We start from the raw sequence: 24458 nt of genomic DNA, 5'->3' as shown, positions 1-24458 counted from the left end.
TACAACTGTGATGAAATAGTAGTGAAAATTAGCATTCGGTGATACAAAGGCTTCTAAAAAAAAAAAAGTACTGATTTTCACTATCACATCATCCCAATTCGTAGGAAGCGGTTAGACTTAATCATTTTAATTAATTGGTTAAATGCTCCACAGTTACCAGTGGTTTGGACCAAAATCAAATAGCCGCCTCGATTTCTATAAGTGTTACCATTGGCACGTCTTTAATGAAAAAACCCAATTGATACTTCTGTTCGAATTCCGTCCAAATTTTTAATGGCAGGCCACGTCACCCCACCAAAATGTTGAAATGTCTTGAATTCTACGTGGCGGTGAATCATAGGTGTTAGCATTTTGGTGGTGGTGACGTGGCCTATCGTTAAAAACTTAGACGGAATCTAGACGGAAGTACTAACTGGGTTTCTTTATTGAAGACAAGTACCAGCTATGACACTTATAAAAACCGATGTGGCTATTCGATTTCGGTCCAAACCACAGGTACTTGTGGAGCATTTAACCCTTAATTAATATTCTAACAATTCTCGTAGCAATACCACATAAAAGATATCCATGCTCTTATCGACAAGAAGATATGCAAGTTCCTCAAATTTTGAGGGTTCTGCTCAAGAATTTTGATCAATCGGAAATGTCCCAACTGGCCACTACAAATATGCGTACTAATATTATCTTAAGAGACTTCTAACCACAGATACAATACATTTTCAGTTTCTGAAACATGCATAGCAGATATCTCATAAACAAAGAAGCCTTGGCTTTTTTGATTTCACTGACTGCCTATAATTGAAAGGGAAAAAGAGGACAAACCAGTTACTCTCTACCGTTGTGAAATAATAATCTGTGGAATCATAAGAAACATTTGAGCAATAATTACAGTCCAAAACCATAGCTGAGCATTGCCAGTGCAGCCGCTTATGTCTTCACTTGGTCCGAATCCCGCTCCTGTTGATGAACCGGAAAAGCTTCCGTTGCTCGCCGACGCCAAGCTGCATCATTATAATTCATAAATATTACACAATTTTGAAGACCAAAAGACTCTCTGCTTTTACTGTTTGTAATAAATCTTGGAATTATGGCTATAATCATAAAATACCCAAATGTGTAATATGTAACTGAACAACATTGCGTGCTTCCAACTAAGGCCATTACTTTCTCTAGATACAAATCCAATAAATGTTTGTGATATTATTATTGGTTTGTATATTATTTTCTTGAGGATCCATTCATCAAGACAGGTATAGCACATTTACTAGGAAATTCAATCATGTTTCATTGAAAACGTAAAATTTTCAGATGACAATTCTATAGTTTTTTCCCTGAGGAGAAATGCAAATATTCTCTCTTCCAAAGCACAAATTTCCTTATAACCAAATAAATAAAACCAAAATCTGAACAGTTACCTGGATGGGAATTTGCACTTATCATGACCTGCAATAGAACATCGAAAAAAAGTAACCAAGATCAAATCCCAAATAAACTAAAAAAACAAACAAAAACACCAAAAAAGTTCAAGTTTTCAGATCCAACCCCCCCCCAATAATGCCCCAACTTAATTTTCTTTAGAGAGACTGCAAATAAACAAATGGGTTTACTAAAATCAGATCGAATAGCCCCACAAACATTTCCATTCAAATAATAGAAAAGAAAAACAGGAAATTTTCTGGGCACTCACTAGGGTTCAAAGAAGTGATAGCGGCAGTGTTGTCGAAGAAGCAACTGTCGTCGGTCATGCCGTGCTTCAAGTAGTAGTCGTTGAAGGCAAAAGACGCCGTAGTCTGGAGGTCGGTGGGGTCGTAGCAGGGACCGCCTTGCTGGATTGGGCCGCAGTCGGTGGCCCCGGGCCCGCATGCCCAGTCCAGAGCGGTCTGCAGAGCCGCGTCGTCCGCGTTATTCTTCGCCACGCACCACAGCTCCGTCCCCACGACGCCGCTCTGGGCCCTCGACACCGGCACCGACGCGCGCGAGAGTGGGAGCGTGAAGAGGGACAGGAAAAGCAAGAGAGAGATGAAGAAGCCAAAGGCCTTCGCCATTTTTACAGAGAGAAAAACAGAGGGCTTTGCGCAGCGAGAGAGAGAGAGAGAGAGAGAGAGAGAAATGTGGCCGTCTGGAGTGTAGAGGGGTTTATGGGGAAGATCGAAATGTGACCGTTACTGTCACTTTGTGGAAGAGTGGAAGTGGGAATATGAATGCGAGTAAGCTGGTACTGAGATCTGTCTAATGCTTTTGTCTTATAGCGGTTACCTCTCTGTTAAACGGTAAACCGACTTTATTTAGGAGAAGAGAACCGTAGCGCAACCATTTCGCGCAGCTCAATAGTCAATCATTAGCTTCAATTGAGTTTCTAGTTAGGGCTTACAACTCATGATGGGTCGTTTTTGTTGGGTTGATTTGTTGGTTAATTTAAAGACCATCTATTTAGATAGGAGGTGGTAATTCGTGTTCGTGTTCGTGTTCGTGTTCGTGTGTTAAATTTGGTTCGTGTAAAGACATATGTATAAGATTCGATGTACCCGACCCATTTAATTAAACGGGTTAAACTCTTCAACCCTAACCCCTAATTTTATATTTGTTTCACATGTTATATAAAAAATTGCCAATTATTATGCTGCGTGCTGGATTTGGATCGTGTCAAGGTATGAGTATAAGACTATATAGGTCAACCATAACCCGTTCAATTTAATTAAACGGATCAGACTTCTCAACCCGAATTAAACGGGTCGTGTTAGGTTCGTGTCATGTTTGAGGGTCGTGTCAAAAATTGTCAAGCTTAATTTAAATCAACGGATCACATTTTTAAATTTTGAAACGACCCATTTAAATAAGTGGATGACTTGATCTAACTTACATAAAACGTTTAATACACATGTCGTATTGTATTGACCAGACCCGACTCGACTCGACTCGCATAACTCATTAATAAGCAGGTCATGTTGACTTGACCCAAACATAATCCGTTTAACCAGTTTCGACCTGTATATGAATTTAAATGAAAAAATAAAATAAAATTATATGAGTTTTTGAGTTTTATATAAAAATAAATTTATATGAATTTGAGCCTTTAAGGGTTTTATTTTTTAATTGTAAAAAATAATTATAATTTAATTTATATACAAATTATGTAAGTCATTCATAAGTTAAATGAGTTGATTTGAGATTGACTCGATTATTAAACTGGTTAATTGAGGTCGTAAAACCGAATACACAAAGCTCTACCCGGTTAATTTTATGTTGAATTGGTATAAAATTTACAAATTGCCTTAAAAATTATCAACCTCAATGTTAGCATATGCCATTGCCAGCACACACCTAGGACGAAAGGCGAACCGGCTCGGGCCGTCGGGCGACGGAGACAGATTATTACCTTCAATTATGTCGGACGAAGAATCAGTTTGCAGATGACTTTCAAGAGTAATGCTACACATCATCCCCTTGTCCTCCTTTTATCACCCCAAAATTGATGTGGCTCTTAAAATCACCATTGGATCAAAATCCAAGAGTGATATATCAAAAATTCAATGGTGATTTTAAGAGCCACATCAATTTTGGGGTGACAAAAGGAGGATAAGGGGATGATGTGTAGCATTACTCGACTTTCAAAGGTGCCTTGGACATAACGAGCGTCGATCCCGCATAGGGATCCAACACTCTATGGATCCGATTTTAATTTGTTTAATCTGATTAATTACTTTTGCTCTTTTTGTGTTAAAACCATAACATAAATTAGTCACATTTTTATTTTCATATCCATATCTTTTTTATCTGATATTTAATTATTCTCACGTGATCAATTTTGTTAATAACTTTCAGTGTAAGGGGATGAAAACAATTCAATTAGAATAATTAAATATCATACATATATGATTAAAAAATTGAAAAACTCTAAATTATTAATAGAAGTAGATCAAAACATTAAACATATATAATGAATATAGGCACCATTGTAATCGAACCAAGTCAAGTTGAGTGCTAAATGTTCAAACATGATTTGCTTAATTTTGATTTGAGTAAAGTTCAAGCTTAATACCAAATTAGATTACATGTTCAAGCTTCGTTTATTTATTATTTGAATGAATTCTAATTTGTTTATGAATTGTTCAATTAATATATTTATTGCTCATACAAAATAAAAATAAAGGGTTAAATACATATTTGCCCCCTGTGCTTTACGACCTTTATTTTTTGCCCCCTCAGTTTCACTTTTTATCAAATTTGGTACCTGTGGTATATGAAAAGACAGAAATGGTACCTCCGTCTGATTTCCCGTCCAAAATTAACGTCCACCCACGTCATTGGGTACCTAAAAATTTGAAGCCTAGAACCCAATTCTTTACACATCGTTTCCAACAACATGACAGAAAATGCCGTGGGTGGACGTTAGTTTTGGACGAAAAATTAGACGAAGGTACCATTTCCGTCTTTTCATATACCACAGGTACCAAAATTAATAAAAAGTGAAATTGAGGGGGGTAAAAAATAAAGGTCGTAAAGCACAAGGGGCAAATATGTATTTAACCCTAAAATAAAAAATTATATAAAAGTTCGGTTTTTTAGTAGTAACAATAGTGCTACAAATAACTAAAAGACTCACCGACTTTAATAGATAATTATGACTACCACGTAATATCCTTATTTCTACTACTGCAACATAGCCACTAAAACTAAAAGACAACAACTAAGCAATTAAAAGATAAGTCCTCCAAACTTCCTTCTTCAATGTAACATACTCTTACATTACATTTGGCTCCTCAACTAGTACATGAACTCCACACTTCTTCACTTTAGCATTTAGCCAATCTCCGAAGGACACCTCAATTTCATTTCTGAAAAATAATAATGCGACTCCTACGTGTGTGTGTGTGTGATCAATTGTGCACCAAAATATAAATGCGAAATTTAAAGAAGACATATATTTTGGTGACGAAGTAGAAACTCTTAAACAATAGAAAAACCACTTTAGGGTAGCCAAACTCAGGAAATTCACTAACAGAAGAAATAGCTAGTTACAAAGCAGTCGTACTCACATACCCCTTATGCAGTAGTTGTACTTTGAACTCTAATACGTACCTATACGTGAGCGCCTCCCAACTAGACCACTTGTCTGAAGGGTTATTCAATGGACTCATTTAGCTTAACTAGCTCCTCCTTGGGCGTCCGGGCAATAAGCAGCAATTCTTCATAAGTTGCTGAAGCGCGTCTGGACGGCTTGTCCTAGCATCCGGACGGTTGTGTAGAACACCAAGTCCTTGTGGTTTGTGTCTATTACGCTGTTCGGACAGGATGTAACACTGAAGGGAGTCCGGACGCTTCATCTGGCCGTCCAGATGGTCACAATGGAGACCACATTTGCTAAGTTGTACGTGCGTCAAAACTTTCCTTGTCTCAAGAAATTGCCTTCCTTGAGATATTTGATGTAGACCCTGGCATATTAAGCCATTTTCCATGTTGGAGAATATATTATGCAATGTCTGAAAAGTCCTTCTGAATTACGATGTCCCTATTCAAGCAGTGTCCTGATATGGCAGTGTTTTTGTCTATCAGAATAGAACCAATAAAACTAACAAACTCCCCCTTTGGTCATTCTAGGACAAAAACAAACAACCAGTGGAAAACGATATAACCGGTCCCAAAAATAAAAATTACTCTCTATTTAGGTCTCAAAAGGACAAAGGGTAAACAGAGTAAAAAATCCACAAATAAACATCCAAAATAATTTGGAATATAGCAGTGTTCTACAAAATAAACTCAGTTAAACATGAGTGACACATCACTTAAACCTCCAACAACTTTCTGAAAAAGAAAAGAAAGACATGCAGAGTGATTCTTTCACACATAGAGTCAGAGCACGCATGTATATAAAATGGATAAAATAGTTATGAAGCAGATCAAACATGTCCAAATATATACAAGAGAGATGAGTAATTTATGAGCAACAATTTCTCTGCAGAATTTTAACTATGATCAATTTACTCAACTCATATCATGTGTGTCGTGAATGAAAGTTGTCTCAATAAGGCATATGTTCATTGATAAGGTTGAAAACACTGAATTTTCTAAAAAGATAAAATTACTGTTTGATTAGTCAAAAGTCATACATTATCCTACTAGGGCCTAACCACCCTCATCTGATACACTCCCCCTAAGAAGCAACACTTTTTCTTTTACTTAGTCCGTTAGTAACCGTCTCTTTTCGCAATGAATTGATCACTGACTCTTTCTATAGAGACAAGAGTAAGAAATTATTTAACAGCACATTCAGTAGTGGATCTTTTTGTATCCATATATTATGAGAAGTTTATTTCTTTTTATCACTTGGTGCTGCAACCTAGAAAAAATGCTAGAATTTTTAGGTTCTAGATTCAACTAGCGAGTTGGTCAATTTGACCATCTAGGCAAAAATTTATCTCTTAATAAAAACTTCAGCGTTAAAAATCAGAGATAAAAAAATTTACTGTAAGGGAGCTTTAGATAGTGCACAAATTTGATCATCACATAAAAGGAATAAACTATCCAACTTTTAGAAAAATTTAAGCATATATAAATGTTAAATCATCTCAAGGATATGTAAGGATATGTCATCAATGCACACAACTTGAGATATCAATTCTAAATACATAAGATAGCTGAAAATATGTACAAAGAATAAGCTGCATTATCTTCCCCCCCTCTTTATTATTATTATTATTATTTTTGGATAACTTCACAAAAGGGTACTGAACTATCACGCGTTTTGATGAAAGGATACCAAACTATCATTTCTATCGAATCATGGTATTAAACTATTAAAAACCCTCAAATAAGGGTGTTTTGTCAGCTTTGGGCGTTAAATCCTGACTGAATACCCAAAATACCCCTATTTATTTTTTAGAAAAAAAAATGTTAGGATTTAGGTGTTGGTCAAAGTTTAATGGAATTTGTAAAAATATCTATGCTTGAATCTTTGAAAATTTTTATAAAATTTTTTCAAAAAATAAATACAGGGGTATTTTGAGAATTTTGGCATGATTTAATGCCCAAAGCTAACGAAATACCCTTATTTGAGGGTTTTTTATAGTTTAATACTCCCCTTCGAGAGAAATGATAGTTTTGTATCCTTCCGTTAAAAGGCGTGATAGTTCAGTACCCCTTTGTGAAGTTATCTTCTTCTTTTTTTAATGTTGAAAAAATAAGAGAAAAACAACAAAAACATGCTATGAAGGGAATAGACAAAAACAAATCCTAACATGTGAGGTAAGAGCAAACATGTTCCTCATAGATATGTTTGAAATTACCAAGACAGAAAAGCAGTCACCCAACGTACATTTTCTGTCATCCCCATAGAATACCTGCAGAAATTTTTCTCAAGACAAACAAGAGAAAATATGGGGATAAAACAAATATGGTTCCAAACAAGAATGCAAGACATGAATAAGATATGACATAATAACTAATGCAATGCAAACAAACCTGACATGCTATAGGATCAGGAACCAAAATCCTAGGCATGGTGTGATCTTACCACTTGGTGAGTCCACTCCCCCTTAAAGGGTGAATGGTCTCATCCTTTCTAACCCAAACCTTCTTGATCTTCAGAGGAGGATTGTGAGCCTTGTCCAGGTTGTGCAGCCTGCTCAGCACATTCTGCATTATGCTCAGCAACCCTTCATCGAATTAGTTGTTGTTGGGCTCATGAAGCTTCTTCATGAAATGCCTTGATTTGTTGTCTCTGGGCTTGCCATTATGTCTATTGGCAAGAACAAATCTTGGTTGTTGCTGCTGATGCCGTGGAGCTTGATGCACCTTTGCATGTCTAGTTCCTAATGTAGCTTTCTTTGGCAGCTCCTTCTTGACCTTCGGCTTCTAAGCTTGCAACTGTGGACACTTTGGTCAGATGTGACCGCTTATGCCACAATGATGGCATGTGGGAGGGCTTCTCTTGGTAGAAGATTTCTTGACAGGCTCTACAGCAGCTATTACTTATCCCCCAATAATATCATTTCCCTTATCCACATAGGTGGGTAAAGGCTCTGGAACTGTGGGCTTGATAAACATAGTTTTAGATGTAGAGGCTATCTCAGAAGTAGAGGCAACATACTCGAGTCCAATTTTGTCAGATTGGCACTTTTGGACTGACAGCATCTGAGTGATCTTCTCATCAGTGATCCTTTCTAATTGCAGCTGTGCTTCCAACAACTTTTCTTCCAAGTCTGTAATCTTGAGAAGCAATGTGCTCTTCTCAATCTTCAAAATGTTCAGCTCCAGCACATGTTGTTGGCGGGTCTCTCTCAGCTTCAAGAACTTGACATAGAGGATCTTGTAGGCCTCTTTCAGTTCTTCTCCATCATCACTACTCTCAGAATAATAGGATTGAGATTCCTCCGGGTATTCATGTGGAGCAATAAAATTTAGGAATTTCTTATCCTTACCCATAACCTCTTCTTCTTCTGAGTCGTCGCTGAGAGTAGCGTTGTAAGCCTTCCCCTTGGCCTGTTTAAGGTTTCCATAATTTTCCCTCACGTGCCCGTAGCCTGAGCATTCAAAACATCTTGGACCTCTAGTATCCTTCTTCTCAACTTCTTCTGGCTCGGCTTCCTTTGGGTCTTTCTTTAGCCTTTTAGTAAACTTCTTCTTGAATCTATCGTTCTTCACTAGTTTGCTGAAGTTCTTGGCAAGCATGGCGACTGCATCTTCTTCATCAGTGTCTTCTTCTGAAGAGACTCTACTTTCTTTTTAGCAGCCTTGAGTGCAATTGTCTTCGCCTTCTTAACCAGGGGCAGGAAAGACTCGTAATTTTGAAGAGATCCCATGAGCTCTTCAATCTTCATTGAATCCAGATCATTGCTTTCTTTAATAGTTGTAACTTTTATTCTGAAACGCTCATGCAAAGATCTTAGAATCTTTTTAGTGAGTTTTGCATTCGAAACCTTCTTTCCGAGACTCACCATGGAATTTCTCAGGTTGCTGATTTTGGTGTAAAACTCATTAAAAGTTTTGTTTTCAAGCATCTTAATTTCCTCAAATCTAAAAATCAACATTTGAATTTTGACAGATTTAATAATTTTTGTGCCTTGATATGTTGTTTCTAGAATTGTCCATGCTTCTTGAGCAGATTTACAGTGTGAAATTCGTGAGAATTTTGACGGTAAAAGAGCTTAACAAAGAGCATGTAAGGCTTTGTCATTGGAAAAATGAGCACTAGTTTGAACAATAGTCCATTCGGCAAGTGCTGTACTTGGTGGGGACCACCTAGTCTCAACAATTTGCCAAACGTCTATAGATTTTAAAAAGAAGCACATCCTCACTTTTCAATAGCAATAATTCGTGCTATCAAAGGTAAGAATGGAATTAAGAGATTGAGACATGATATAAAAAATAGGAGTCACAGATCACACACAGGAATTTAATAAAAAAAAAAAATAGTGTACCTGCTCTGATACCAATTGAAAAATAATAAGACTCCTACGTGTGTGTGTGTGTGTGTGTGTGTGTGATCAATTGTGCACCAAAATATAAATGCGGAATTCAAATAAGACAAATATTTTGGTAACAAAGTGAAAACTCTTAAACAAGAAAAAAACCACTATGGGGCAGCCAAACCCAGGAAATCCACTAACAGAAGAAATAACTAGTTACAAAGGAGTCGTACTCACATACCCTTGATGCAGTAGTTGTACCTTGAACTCTAACATGTACCTATACGTGAGCGCATCCCAACCAGACCACTTGTCTGAAGGGTTTTTCAATGGACTCCTTTAGCTTAGAGCTTCCCCCTAAACTAGACTTCAATGGTTGATCAAATCACACACAATAACTTTAAAAGAGTTAGAAAATATTACAATCTCTGCCTAAATTCTTATGATGTAACAGCCTAGGAGCCCTTTTAAATAGGTTCTGGAAAACCTAATTTGACACAAACTTAGATTTCCCTAGGCAGCGTCTGGACAGGACATTGGGCGTCCGGACGGTAAGCAACAATTCTTCATAAGTTGCTGAAGCGAGTCCGGACGGCTTGCCCTAGTGTCCGGACGATTGTGTAGAACACCAAGTCCCTGTGGTTTGCGTCTGCTACGCTGTTTGGACAAGATGTAACATTGAAGGGCGTTCGGACACTTCCTTTGGCCATCCAGACGGTCACAATGAAAACCGCCTTTGTTGAGTTGTACGTGCGTTAGAACTTTTCTTGTCTCAGGAAATTGCCTTCCTTGAGATATTTGATGCAGACCTTGTCATATTAAGCCATTTCCATGTTGGAGAATATATTCTGCAATATCTAAAAAGTCCTTTTGAATTACGGTGTCCCTATCCAAGTAGTGTCCTGATATGGCAGTGTTTTTGTCTACAAAAATATAACCAATAAAACTAACAATCTCCACTTTCCATCACCAATTCATTAAATATGAGTCCACTTTCCAGCTTATATTTATTTATTATGAGTGGTGTTGGGAATAGAAAGAAATAATCTTCTTCTTTCATCTTAGAAAAATAAAGGAGTCGTCACGATCGATTAAAAGGGGCAGGATATTGTGGTGACCCAAGATCTTTCAAGTTGCCTCTAGTTTTATTTCGGATTGTCACGCTAGGAGAGTAATGAAAAATCCTGAAATCACTGGGTCCATAAGAAGTACAAACAACACAAACAAGCATCCAAATGAATTGAACCTTTGAAATTAAAGGTACATCGAAGGATATCGAAGACCCAATTTCCTTGTGGCTGAACCAATTTGGAACCTCACTACCAGTTAGGCAAATGATATGAGACTCATCTTTGCCCATGGTTAACGGACACTGTTCGAAAAAAAAAATATGTTCAAAACATAGAATGAGAGAGAGAGAGAGAGGAACCCGAAGATGACTCCTAAAATCATATGCTTGATTGTGAATAGGAGAAATTTCCCAATTCTCTAAGCCTTGAATCTCCGTCAATTTGTGGCAATTACGAAGGTCAAAATGTAGTCCTCTCTTGTGGTTTGACAAAATTGAGAGTCGTTCCATTGATGTAAAATCCCTTGCTTCCAACAAACCTACACTTGAGAAGAGTCCTAAAATTGATTGAAGGGCCGTACACTCACTCAAATTCAAATTGTACAATTTAGGAAGGTGACCAATGCAATCAGGTAGGTTTTGAAAATTGTTTCTTGATAAATCCAAAAACTGGAGTGAAGATAAACTCTCAAAATCAACAGGAAACACATCTTCAAACAAATTGCACCCAGAGAGCTTTAGTGTTGTCAAAGAACGTTATCCAGAAACGGAAGGTGGTAGAAAACAAAATGGGTTCAAGCTTTTTGGTGACATCAATGATGACCAAGATTTTGAGGATTGTTCTTTACGTCCAGATAATGATGTAATCTCAAGATTTTTCAAAAGACCAAAGGAGGATGGTAATTGCTTAATAGCAATTCCATTTGCAAGCAGCTCTGTTAAAGCAACCATACTCCCTACTTGATCCAGTAACTTGTCAACTTGTAAGCACTCAGACAAATCAAGAGTTTTGAGAGATCTTAAGTTAGAAATACTGCTTGGAAGATTCATAAGACTATTGCATCCATTTAAATTAAGCAAAACAAGGTTTTTCAAACATCCAACGGACTCGTGAATCTCAACCAAACTTGTTCAACCTTAAAGTATTAGTGTCTCTAGTTGTAGCACTTGAGAGAAGTCTGGTGATTTGGTAAGATATTTGGAATGGCTAAGATAAGGACCTTCAACTTGTTAAGTATCAGTGAAAATAAAAATAGAGAATAAATAGAGAAAGGAAAAGTTCTTGTTAGTTACACATTTAACATTAATATATATATATATATATATATATATATATATATATGAGAGAGAGAGAGAGAGAGAGAAAGTTTTGTAAGATTTGTTATACTTTGTTCTTCTTCCAAACTTGTTTGTGATTACTATACTGCATGTCAAGAATAATAAGGTTTTCTAGATGAAAATTTTGTGGTAGGAATTCTAAATGGCACTTATGCCAACAAAGACATCTTAACTTTTTAGAGAGATGCTCATAAGATCCTTTGAGATGAACATTATTGATTTGGAGTAATCTCAAACTCTTCATATTGGTAAATGCTTCAGTTTTGATCAAGCATACATCTTCAAATACTTTTAAGATCAGACCCTCAACTATTTTCGTTCCCTAGCAAAATAGACAATTGGATTGGCAATGCACATCCTCATCTTGCATAAAACTTGAACAACATTGACCTTAGAATAGGTCTATATACTCTCATCATGAATATATATATATATTTTTTTTTAAAAAAAAGAACTAAATTGATTCAGACATTATTAAAATTATTTGAAACGCGCTTGCATACCTTTTAAATATTGTTGAGTATCCGTTGTTGACTTAAGTCAGAGAATATTTGGATTTAAAATTATTCAATTATAACTATGATGCATGATTGGCAAAAAGGCAAAAATGCTCATATATACCTACACTTAACATATGTTATGTGCCCGTACATGTAAATTTGTTTATATATATAAATGTATATGCCTTTACCGTATGTTCGCGTAATATATGTAATGCATCATCGTAAAACCACAATCTACTACGTTTTCCTAGCAAATTCGGTGACTTTCCATTAATAATCTCCCTTCCCATATCTCGAATAAGACTGTGCAATTGTCACAAGTGCCTTTTGAATGAGAATAGGGATGCCAATCTTTGGAAAGAAATTACAACCATCAAATATTTTCATAGCATATTTTTCATTCATGGATCAACGCATGCAGCTCATAGAGGTGGATGATGCCCATATAAAAATAAATGTACGGAACACTCTTTGTAACATTCTTCCAGAAGACCAGCGGGATCAAGTGCCATGACTACACTTGCTTTTACTGTGTTTTGTATTAGTTGATAAACAGTTTTTAGTATACTTTATGGACTGAGTTTTTTTTTTTTTTTTTTTTTTTTTTTTTTTTTAATTTCTGGATTTTATTTATTCTGATTGTTTTCACTTCATTTTACCCTTTGTTCATTTGTGACAAAAATGGGGAGTTTATATATATATATATATATATATATATATATATATATATATATAACCATTTTGTCCCAGAATGGCCAAAATGGAAGTTTGTTTGTTTTTGGTGATTGACTACATTTTGATGACAAAATGTGAATTAATTGAAGAACTTGAGACTCCGATCTCTCAGAAAACTTTCAAAAGATTATTGTAGAATATTAATTAAGAAAGGAAAGAGCTGAACAATGAGAGTATTGTAGAATATTAATCAAGAAAGGAAATATCAATATTTTGAAAAATATTTTCCAGAATTTATTGTTCCTTAAATTCTGGTTTTCCTGAGGAACGTCCGGAAACAACTGGTAGAAAGTTTGTGTTCTCAATATATCTAGACAGCCCAGAGGACGCAAGTCACAGTAAGGTCATGTTCTCTCACATGTCCGGACAGCCTAGCAGGTGCAAGTTCTAGAAAGTCCCTGTTCTCCGAGATGTCTGGATACAAAAGACAAGGCAGTGGACACAGAAAAGTTTTTCATGTAGATGTTCGGACACAAGGGCAACATTTCCAGACACGCTTCACAGAATGTTTATTTTCTGATACATGTTCAGACACGCGATGACATGTCCGGACACTGCCGCCTATAATTATATGTCTAAATTTGAGAAAATTTAAGCAGATGATTATGAGAGAACATTTATGAGACCTACCTGACCAAATAAAAATTGAGTTACCTAAGCACTTATTTAGTCAAGTAGGTCTTATAAGTAGTCTCTCACAATAGGGGTGAAATTAGCTTTTAAAATTTGGAAGGGCAAAATTGGCAAAAAACAATTGGGAGGAGGGGGGGGTGGTTTAAAACTAAAAACTAAAAAAAATTTAGAAGGTAAAATTTTAATTTTCAAAAAATTATAGTAATATTTTTTTTAAAAAAAATTTGGGAGGGAGAATGGTAGGTGATCGTGCATCAGCAGTGAACTGTTGGTTTCACAAAATAAGAGACGAGGAACCTAGCTTTATTTAATTGTGGACTAGATGGGTTAACAGCGACAACAATCTTATTGGAGGCCTATATTCATTGGAGCCACAAAATTCAGTTACGAAGCATCTCTTATTAAACATGGGCTTTGTGAATAAGCATCCAACGTACCAATATTATACAATTATAGGAAAGCAACATTAATATAATTAGAATTTTGGATACTAGTCCCAACAATGCTATTATCATGAGTTGGAAGCCAGCTCGGTCTGATGTGTTGGTTGCCATTCAAAGCAAACTTCCTGAAATTCCTCTTGGTATTACTGATAAACCAATCTGGTCTATAGTAAAGAAGGGATATTATGTGTGTGCTGACACTTGGAATTTCCTTAGGAAGAAGAAGGAAATTGTGGATTGGGGGTCATTGGTTTGGTTTCCATATGCTTTACCCAAACAAGCTTTTATCTTATGGCTTGTTATGAAGAATAGATTGACTACGGGAGATAGGATGCTGTGTTGGGGATATACAGGTGATATAAAATGTGTTTTTTGTAGACATTTTATTGAAAGCAGGGATCATCTCTTCTTTTCCTGCAGTTTTACATACAGGATATGGAAAGTTTGTATGCAACGTTGCTCCCCGTTGGTTCCTCCTTCTGATTGGTCAATTATAGTCAGGGATGGGTGCAAAAATTGGAAAGCTAAGTCCATGGTGGGTATTGTCTATCGGTTGATTTTGAGCTCTATTGTGTATGGTATTTGGCGTGCCCGGAATGAGATCAAGCATCATGGCCAACCACGGACTGAGGAGCATATTTTGAAGTCCATTTTTTGGGAAGTCCGGACTAGGATTTTCGGGAAGAGGGTGCTTTAAAAGAACCACAGAGTCTATTAGTTTATGCCATAGCTGGAATATTGATACTAGTTGTTTGGTTTAACTGATAGTTCTAATTGTTTGTTTGCTAGTTTGGTTGTTTGCTGGTTTTTGTCCAGTTGGTTGTTGGTTTGTTTCGGTTTTGAGCTAGTTTGCTCTTTAATTTTGTTGGTTTGAACAATTTTGTACAATTGCTCTGTTTTCAATATAGATCATTTATTCATCGGAAAAAAAAAAATGCTATTATCATGAGTTACTTGATGTGTTTCTTTATTTTTGAAACAATGGTCGTTTTAGTAGCGTACAGAAAATTGTATATAGTTTTATTTTGAATTCAGTAGCATATACATAAATGCATTTTTTTGGCCATATGATTTTGTTTACAATTAATTTATTTTGCAAATGTTTTATCAGGTGAAAACAGAATAAAAAGAGGGGGGGATATAATACCTAATTTTACCTTTTTTTAAAAGAAAAATGATTTCATGTGGAATGTTTATGACATTTATTGTATAAATGACATAATTTTGTGACGCTTATACCGTAAACGTCATAAAACTTTAACATCATTTCTCTAGTAGATTTCACAAAATAATGACGTTTACTTGGTAAGCATCATAGAACTTTAATGTCCTTTATACCATAGGAGTCACAAAATAATGACATTTATTTTGTAAGTGTCACAAAAAAAAAAAAAGAAAAAAAAAAAGAAGAGAAAGTGTCGTTTACACAGGAAACGATATTATCATATTTATGTTGTAAAAAAAAAATCTCGACAGGTGGAATTACGGCAAAACGGAATCGTCCTAAAATAAAGAACATCAATTGATTGGGGACTTTTTTTTTTTTCTTTTTTGTGAATAGTATCCTTAAAAAAAAAGTCAGAATTTTTTTTTTTTTTTTAGTAGTGCACGAGTGTCTGGATAGGACAGAGGGTATCCGGATGGTGTCTGTGACATGCACGGCATCAAGCAATGGCCATAACTTGACAAGCAGGTGAGAAATTCGGAGTCGCAATTGGCCAGAACCGTATTCCCTTAACCAAACGACACCTGGCCAAGGGCACTCCCTGCTTGAAAATATAAATTAGACCCCATGTCTTGTCAAGGCCACACCATGTCGCATGCTGACACCTACCCACCCGTACAACGTCCGTAGACCCACCATAACAATGGAGCCATGCTACCCATGAAGTAATACAGAACTATTTTGATAATTATGTTTGCTAACTTAAATATCAGAGTAATCTATCTCCCTTTGGCACTTCAACGACCGATCTCCAATTTTAGCTTATCTCTTTCTTGCCGCTATTCGTTGTTTGGGAATGGTCGTGCGATCTAGAATACTATAGAATCATTGATATGTGAGCAGCACGAGTCTTCCAAGTGCCAAAAGAAAGGGGAAAATAATTTCCAACTTTCCATAATTTTTTTGAAGGATATTATAGATCAATTTGGCATTATATCATCCTATTGCTTCTTTTTTTTTTTTTTTGGATGACATAGATCATTCGATCTTGAAGAAATCTAAAATAAAATAATAAATACGAAAACAAGAGAGGAAAAAAAACACAAGAAATTATTGGTGGTTCGGTTTTAGACACATACATCCACCATTATGAATTAGCCCTAAAAATAACATTGTGATTATTGACTTATTTGTCTATAATACAAAAGTTCTTATTTATAGAGTTTAGAGTAAAAACAAAATATGATAATCAAATCCCCATGATTTGATTAAAATTAACCCGTAAATAGAGAATATAAACCAAATATCAAATATACGAAAAATATAATATATTTTTCATATATTCTAATAGATCTATTGCTTCCACATAAAGAAAACAGAAACTTCTTGATCGAACAGCGAAAACAAGTAACCTTTCTTTAAAAAAAATTTATTGATGTACGTACCTTGTCCTACGTACCACGAAACATGGCATTGGTGGACCTGCTTATTATGCTCATGAACTTTTCTGGGCAGAAAAGCTTTAGGTTTGAATAACTTATGGAATTAATGATTTTTCAAATAATAGAATTATACATGATGAAACCTCCCACACCAAGCAGTACTGTGGCATCGATGCTTCCATTTGCTTCCTTGTGAAGTGGAAAGAGTCTACGACCACCCAACAACATAGTTAAGAATGTAGACTAGCAACAAGGAAAGTGGATAAAGCGCATAGGCCACCAATGAAATCCAAAGAGGGAAGGTGGTGCGGAAACTGGCAATGAGACCCATCACAATGCAGACGACAAGTACAACCAGCACCTCAGACGAGAAGTCCCATGTCAAGTCGCGGAAGTAAACAAGACCCAAGAAGACTGCTAGTGAAAGAACGTTAGCCATTGTTACTGACCCATATATCTGCACCACAAAGAACACAAAGATTAGAGACCCTCGAGATTGGAAACGCTTAAAATTAAAAAGATTAAGAGAATATAGATTAAATGATTAAATTTATTATTTTCTATTAGTCGGATAGGTGGTGGTTTAACATGGTATCAAAGCCAAACTTATCTATTATCATGAGTTCGAACTTTGTATCTATTATCATCCAACCCCTGTTTCAATGAATTGAACTATATATTTTACGTATTGAGTTCTACTTATTAAAGGCGAGTCTAAGCCCACACGTGAGAATGAATGTATTAAAACTCTTTCAAAGCCTATCTTGAGAGCACATTTAGGATTGCATTAAGGAGCTTAAAAAGTACATTTAGTACTTAAAAAGCTCTTTTCAAGCAAAAAAATGTTGGTTTGGTAAAAAGGGAAATGGTACACTTACATTTAACTATATACAACTCCTCACATGTCAAATTAACCATTAAATTTGCAGGACCCAATGTGAGTTTCATAAATTCAATGGTAGATTTGAAAATAAGATGTGTATATAGGAGATGTATTTATATAATTTCTCTTGGTAAAAAATTTTAAAAAACACTTTTTTGACCTTTTTTGCTATAAAAAAGCTAAAAACTGCGTTTTGGGAAAAACTTGAACATGAGGCTTTCCTAAAAGGCTCTTTAGGATTTTTCTATAGACAAATGCTCTATTTTCTAATGCAATCCCAAACAAACTCTGAATGAAGGACTATCCTTAAGACATTAACATGGTGGGAAATGAGTGCATGTTAATTTGTGTCCATGTGTGAAATCCTTCTTCGAGACATTGTAATAGAGTAAGATATGGCTATTCGATCTTCTTCAATCTAGGCTCTCTTAATGCATGTTTTCAAAGACAAATGCAACTATTGGAAACAGTGTTGCAAGCAAGGAGAAGCAAACCTCTGAATACATCAAGGATGACATTCTCGACTTCTTCTTTCTGGCAAAAATTAGAGTTGACACTACCTCGCTGGAGCTAGCAAAGGGCAGAATGACAAATGAGACAAAGAATGAAGGAATGCTGGTAGCAGTTGAGAAGTTGTCAACAACATCCACAAGGGGATCAGCAATTACAGCAGCAATTAGAGTTCCCAGAAGCAACATCAAGCCTGCTTTGGAGGCATGCCACTTGGCATTCTCAATTCTCTCCACAGCCTCATCATTCTGATCACTAAAAAGATCTGCTTCTTTCTTTGTTTGCTGCATATGCATTTATAGACTTTCATCACACAGACAGAGAAAGGCATGATTGGAGGAAATTATATGAAGTAATATATATACCTGATGAAAATGATTGAGAAATCTTATTGATTGATCATCTTGGCCATCGCCAGCAGAGTGCCTAGCCTTTTTAAGCCATCTTGAAATTCCTTCGACAAATTCATTCACATCAACTCGTGTATCGCGAGATGCATCAAAATCTTTCATCAATTTTGCAATGGCGTCATCAGTGTCTGCATCTATCTCTTCAAAATTAATTCCTATTACCAGAGCTCTTAACTCTGCTTCTGAAAGACTCCCATCTGAGTTCTGATCAATTGTCTTAAACAACCTGCCATTGTAGTGCAGTAGCAGTTGGTTTAGAAGCTAAGATTTAGTTCACATTTATTGAATGTCAATAGTTTTATCGGTTAATTATCTGTCTGTTCATCCTACAGTCTGATTTAAACAGCATAGTTGGTCTAGATTATTGGATCTCAAATTCAGGTTAAATGGAAAGATGTTTATTTTGTCCTTACCAAAAAAACTATATATAGGCCTTTTTTGATAATGTTTTTTTAGTAAAAAAGCAAGAGTATTAACAAATAAATTCAAACATAAAACATTTACAAAATACTCAAAACAATTTTTGTTTTTATGTCATATCAGAACACTTTTTCAACCAAAAAGCCAAAAAAACTCTCTAGAAAGTGTTATCAAAGGAACTCAAAATATTTATAGGCCATGGCCATCTCTTTCCTGAATTAGTGTGCATAACCATAATGTATGTAAGGCAAAGGATGTCATAATTAAGAGCAGCAATTAGAATTAGGATTCGTAGGCTTAGAGAAGCCTTTACTCTTAATGATATGATCCTTTGAAAGGAAACTTTCCCTTATTCCATTCCTTTGAACACTTGAATAGTAGGATCTAAGCTTCTTGGAATGCAAGTGTCATGAGGTGCATATTTTCTAAGGAATGACAATCACTAATTTGATTGAATGATTGGAAAGATAGATTCAAATAAAACAGAAAGTTTAACATGCAAAGACTAACTTTTCTATGACATCTGTATTTGGTTCACCATCATCTCTATAAAGTCTTCCTAGGGCACGCATTTTCAGATCTCTTAGAATTCCTGATATTACATGCTTATGCTTTGCGTAAGCAAGTCTTCTCTTCTGAATCCAAGGCTGAAAGATCTGCATTTATGTTTCAAAGGAAGATACTGCATGTAATCATTACAGAATATGGAGCCAAACAAGATTATATCAATCGTTAATAAAATCAACTTGTAAATACCTGATAAAGGCTGTAAGCAATCAATAAACAAATGGACACAACAAGCGAAACCAGAACTGCCAGGTGGCTTAGAGAAGTTTCCTGGAAAACTTGTGGCAATTGGACTATTATTAACGGGATAATAGACATAATCATGATTCTGGCAGCATAGCTGGTCCAGATATCAGTGCTCACCCCAGATCCTGCAAAAATCAAGCGTTTCATGTTATTAAGCATATCCCACGTACAGCAGAAACACTTCCACTAGAAAAAGGTATCTTTCAGCCTCGTAATCCAATCATCAGGTAAAATGAACTGAATTTTTAGAAATGTTGCCATAAAAAATGGCTGTTGCATTCAAAATAAAGCTCTGTTTGATTTGACGCAAAAGGTTTTCTGTCAGAAAATATTTTCAAAAAATGATTTCCCTAAAAAATAGCCTTTGGCTTGTACGATAAATCAGCGATGGCGAAAAATGGCCAGCAACTTCTGGCGAACACCTCGGCGGATTCTGGCAACCTCTCGTGGCAACAAATTCCCGCGAACTCCAACAGCAGTGAAGAATTAACTACGAGATAAAGTACGTATAAAAAGAAGAAGCTCAAACTTGAAAAATGGTTTATCGTTTTGAAAAAGAGAAACCATTTTAGGGAAATTAAAGAAGGTTTTCTCGGTCGATCGAAAATGTTTTCGGATTGGCCATTATTTTCGGTCGTACCGAATACCGAAAAATATAAAAAAAACTTTTCCCAAAAATCATTTTACGTGGAAACAAACGGATCCTAAGTTTTTTTACTTTGAAGAAGCGAAGACATTTAGCAATTTGTAAAGCAACTAAACTTAAAGTTGCTTCATCAATAGTGATAAATATTTACTCTAATCATTTAAAACCAGCTGCAGTACTCGACCATCCAAGTAATAATTCTTAGTAATCTAACTGTTAAAGGATTCTAAAAATGTCATCCGCTTATCTTTCTGACAATAAATCCATTCCTTAAGCAGTCACTTAATTAACATACACAAACCAAATTCTTTTGTTTGAAATGGATGTATTAGCAGTGGAAAGGAACAGTTGCGCGCACAAACCATCCAAAGGCTTACCGGTGAAGCTAAATGTTTTTGTATCTTTCTGATCTACAGCGACTGAATTCTCATCAAGATCACACTTGCCAACTATTAGGCAGCTGCCCCACAAAATTGTCAGAAGCATTACAGTTGATCCAGCTAGCAACCCCATCCCTACCGATACCTGACTTTGAGCAGTTTCCGTGCTCCCAGATAGTCCAGATGCTGTTCAAAAACAGGATGTTATATATGTTACGTTACCATAAGTTTTACTCACTAAAATAACTTGGGTACTTAACTCCCTCGAACTCTTATCATTTTTACAATCTCTTTAACAAAGTTTAAAAACTCTCAATTTAGTATGTCAAACTTTTAATTTTTTGTAATCTCACCATTCCCTTTAGGTTTGGGATATATAAAATCTAACGGGGTAAAAGTACAAACTTTATAAAATTATAAAATTACTCTTAAATTATAATAATTTTTTTAAAAAATAAAAATAAAAATAAGAGTATTGTAGAATTTCTCATCACTCTCCGTTAGGATTTTCTTTTAAATCCTAAAGGAGGGTTGAGTTTGCAAATTTTTTAAAGTTTGATACAATAATTGAGAGTTTTTAAACTTTGAGGGAGGAGATTGCAAAAGTAATAAAAGTTCAGAGGGTTAAATGAAGTTTCTCTTAACGTTATTTAGTAAACTGTTATACGACTGGAATACAACTGGAATGATGCAACAGTGACAATCAATTTTTTTTTCTTTTCCTTTTCTACAAGTGTTAATCCAATAGCTGATAGGCACTGCAACATCAACTCAATAATATGAGAGATAAGTAGGTAGTATTACTCTAAACTTTATATATCTCTAGACAGAATACCTAAAATTCAGTATTAAATCAAATTCTGAGTATATTTGAACAGTACTAAATCATCAAGAATAAATTCTTAGCCATTTTTTAGCAGTCTTGAGTCTTTTTTTTCTTTTTTCTTTTTATTGGTGTTAGATGTGGACAATAAGAAAATTTTGAACATTAAATTCTTACCATATATTAATAATAAATTCTGAGCCATTCTGAGTATTAAAACAAATAAATTCTCAAGTATATTTGAGCAGTACTTAGCGATAGTCACGAGGATTAAGCGACTTTCGTCCTTTCTTAAGGAATAGTTTAGTATTTTCTAACTTGACTTTGTCGAAGAATAGGCCAATCATCTACTGACAGGAGAAGTTTTAAATTTACAAGAAATATAAGAAAAACCAAAAAAAGGACGGCGTTATAATTAGTGTCACGTATCAAAGATTATAAGTTGTGTATTAATACACGCCCCAGCTCCAACTCCGTCAAGTTGTTCAATTTGAGTAAACGTTAGATCGATGTGGAAAACAAGAACTTTGTCATATAGTCAGAAGAAAAATGCTATTTACACTACACCCACACAATAATATACAACAGCCCTTCACATGGGATAGAGTCCACCCCATGTGAGGGGCTGTTGTACTATTATTGTGTGGGTGTAGTATACCAATCAAGTCCCAAGTCAGAGAAGGTGGCTGAAAAACCCGAAATTTGACAACCGTACGGATCCATTGAATTCCAAATTTTCTTGTAGTCTTATATTATTTTCAATGACGTTAAACGCATTAAATCATTACTTATGTTAAAAGTTTAAATTAATAAAAATTGGTAAATTAAAAATTTAATCATTTAATTTATATTCTGACACTCTCATGTATGAGTTCAAACTCTCCTTTAATTATAGGTGAGACTTAATACGTGAAATATTTAATTAAAATAGAATGAGTGGCGAAGAAATCATATTAAATCACCACTTATCCTAAAAGTTGAATTTGATAAATATTGATGAATTTAATCATTTCATTTATGAGCCATTTTACCCATCATTCTTCATCAATCCAATCTCCCAACTCTCCCTTTGAATTATAAATTCACCGATGAATTTATGGAAACTACATGTAGGCCCTACAAATTTAATATTAAATTCACTTATTTACTAATGGGTGAAAGATGGGTTGAAAAATGACTTCTATTATTTCTCTTAATTTATATTCTAACAAAACCCTCAACCCCACCTTAGGTGGAAACGGGATAACCTCCGGATGCATGTCCCCTCCCGCAAGAGACAAGTACAGCTCAAGATCGCGGTGCTCGTGTAGGAAGTCAAATCTGAGCATCCGAAAGTGATACCCCAAGCCAACTCGGCTGCTGGTTTGTGAACTCTTTTATGCAGCAGGCAAGTTAAACCCATTCAAATTGAGGAAAGAAAATAAAGATTTCATGCGTAGGTGAGTCGATATATATATATATATATATATATATATATTAAAGGATTCAGAAGTAAGGAATGAAATGAAAGTAATTGGTTTATGAAAGTACTGTTCAGTTGTTTCGTTAACGAAAGTTTCTCATTCATCAAGTGAAAAAAAAAAGAGAAGTAAAAAATGAAATTCATTCAGACAGAGTTTGCTTGCTTAATCATGCTTACCAAGGATGATTGTTGCATCAGGAAGAGAGCTCAAAACAGGCAGGAAGAAGCCACCAATGATCCCAGGTCCAAGAATTTCTAGCAGAATCTCACTCCCATCCGACAATAACTTGGCACCCAAGAACATCAAGTAACTATACACAAGAATGAGAAAAACATTTCCAAGGACAGTGGTGGTGCATGGCAGAAATCCGTACGTCTCCGTGCAGGTATCCGACGAAAACAGGCGGTTAAGATAAAGTAGCTTTGGCTGGTGATGACTATGGATTCCATCGGAGACATTGTCGGAAGGTGAGTCGCTTGTAAAAATCGGTCGACTCCGGCAGGGGCTGGCTAGTGTGAGGAAGAAGAAGGCTAGGAAAAAGCATGCTACTTTATTTTCCATGTTTCTAGCTAATTTTCTCTATTCAGAGCTTTTGGATAAGGTTATGTTGAAGGGTGGAAGCGTGTAATTTGTATAAGTTTTTGGTGAGAAGGGAGGCAGGAGAGACGAATTGACGGGAGACTTGGAAGCATTCAAAGTCAATTAATAGAAAGAATATTATAGAATTAGTAGGTATTTGAAGTGTGGAAGCACATTGGAGAATACAATAATACAATTATACAAGTGTTTTTGCTTGTGTTTTATATTAGGATGTATTGGAGAAAAGGTTGCCATCAATGAAGATACAGTCTGGATTATATCATAATTTCAATTTCCCACGTGATGTCAAAGGTCCAAAGGGACAGGTTAATCATCCACCGAATTCAGGAATTAAAGAATGCAGATATGATTAGTTGGAAACTTAATTGATAATTAGGGTTTAGCATGTTATAGACAGAAGGACATTTTGTCTCATCCAAATTCCGTGAGCTAGCTGTACATTAATGGAGACTCTGAATTTTCAAGCACATGCATTTTCAACAAAATTAACCTAACATTAGTTTAATGGTAAAGACCAAGAAAATAAATAAAGAATTTAACAATTAATAAATTGAATTTATTAAACAAATAGGACTAATAGTTATATTCTAGGTGATAATGATTATATTTTGAAAATGAAATAAATCTAATGCTCCGTTTGTTTCGACGTAAACCAATGCTCCGTTTGTTTCGACGTAAAATGGTTTCCGTCGTAAAATGGTTTCAGGGAAGTCATTTTTCAGGAAACCATTTTCCGTTGAAAGCATTTTCCGGTGTTTGGCGCGTACGGAAAATTGCA

The 24458-nt window shown here is 35.5% G+C and overlaps 2 protein-coding genes across 2 annotated transcripts; both read right to left on the bottom strand.

Annotated features, from left to right (window-relative positions):
• Positions 1–590: 590 nt before the first annotated feature.
• On the bottom strand, positions 591–2263 carry LOC133861325 (PLASMODESMATA CALLOSE-BINDING PROTEIN 5-like). The gene is made up of 3 exons (XM_062297080.1): positions 1688–2263; positions 1416–1443; positions 591–1001 (listed from the first exon to the last, which is right to left on the bottom strand). Exons 1-3 carry the CDS (start codon positions 2043–2045, stop codon positions 833–835), a joined length of 555 nt encoding a protein of 184 aa, XP_062153064.1. The 5' UTR covers positions 2046–2263; the 3' UTR covers positions 591–832.
• A 14410-nt stretch (positions 2264–16673) lies between these two features.
• On the bottom strand, positions 16674–23740 carry LOC133862065 (sodium/calcium exchanger NCL-like). Its single transcript, XM_062297924.1, has 7 exons — positions 23257–23740; positions 20792–20980; positions 19712–19893; positions 19466–19611; positions 18491–18761; positions 18110–18409; positions 16674–17189 (listed from the first exon to the last, which is right to left on the bottom strand). The coding sequence occupies exons 1-7, from the start codon at positions 23639–23641 to the stop codon at positions 16941–16943; spliced, it is 1722 nt and encodes a 573-aa protein (XP_062153908.1). The 5' UTR covers positions 23642–23740; the 3' UTR covers positions 16674–16940.
• Positions 23741–24458: the final 718 nt, after the last annotated feature.

Source organism: Alnus glutinosa, chromosome 2 (genome assembly GCF_958979055.1).
Source record: "Alnus glutinosa chromosome 2, dhAlnGlut1.1, whole genome shotgun sequence".
Taxonomy (NCBI): Eukaryota; Viridiplantae; Streptophyta; class Magnoliopsida; order Fagales; family Betulaceae; genus Alnus; species Alnus glutinosa.
This window is presented reverse-complemented; position numbering and strand designations above follow the sequence as displayed.

Bases quoted from the DNA above. Each gene is read 5' to 3' on its own strand.
- LOC133861325 (XM_062297080.1), bottom strand. From the start codon at position 2,045: ATGGCGAAGGCCTTTGGCTTCTTCATCTCTCTCTTGCTTTTCCTGTCC. The intron at 1,444-1,687 runs GTGAGTGCCCAG...GTTCTATTGCAG, and splicing joins TATCACTTCTTTGAACCCTA to GTCATGATAAGTGCAAATTC. The intron at 1,002-1,415 runs GTAACTGTTCAG...ATAATGATGCAG, and splicing joins AAGTGCAAATTCCCATCCAG to CTTGGCGTCGGCGAGCAACG.
- LOC133862065 (XM_062297924.1), bottom strand. From the start codon at position 23,641: ATGGAAAATAAAGTAGCATGCTTTTTCCTAGCCTTCTTCTTCCTCACA. The intron at 19,894-20,791 runs GTAAGCCTTTGG...TGATTTTTGCAG, and splicing joins AAAAACATTTAGCTTCACCG to GATCTGGGGTGAGCACTGAT. The intron at 18,410-18,490 runs GTATATATATTA...ATGCATATGCAG, and splicing joins TTCTCAATCATTTTCATCAG to CAAACAAAGAAAGAAGCAGA.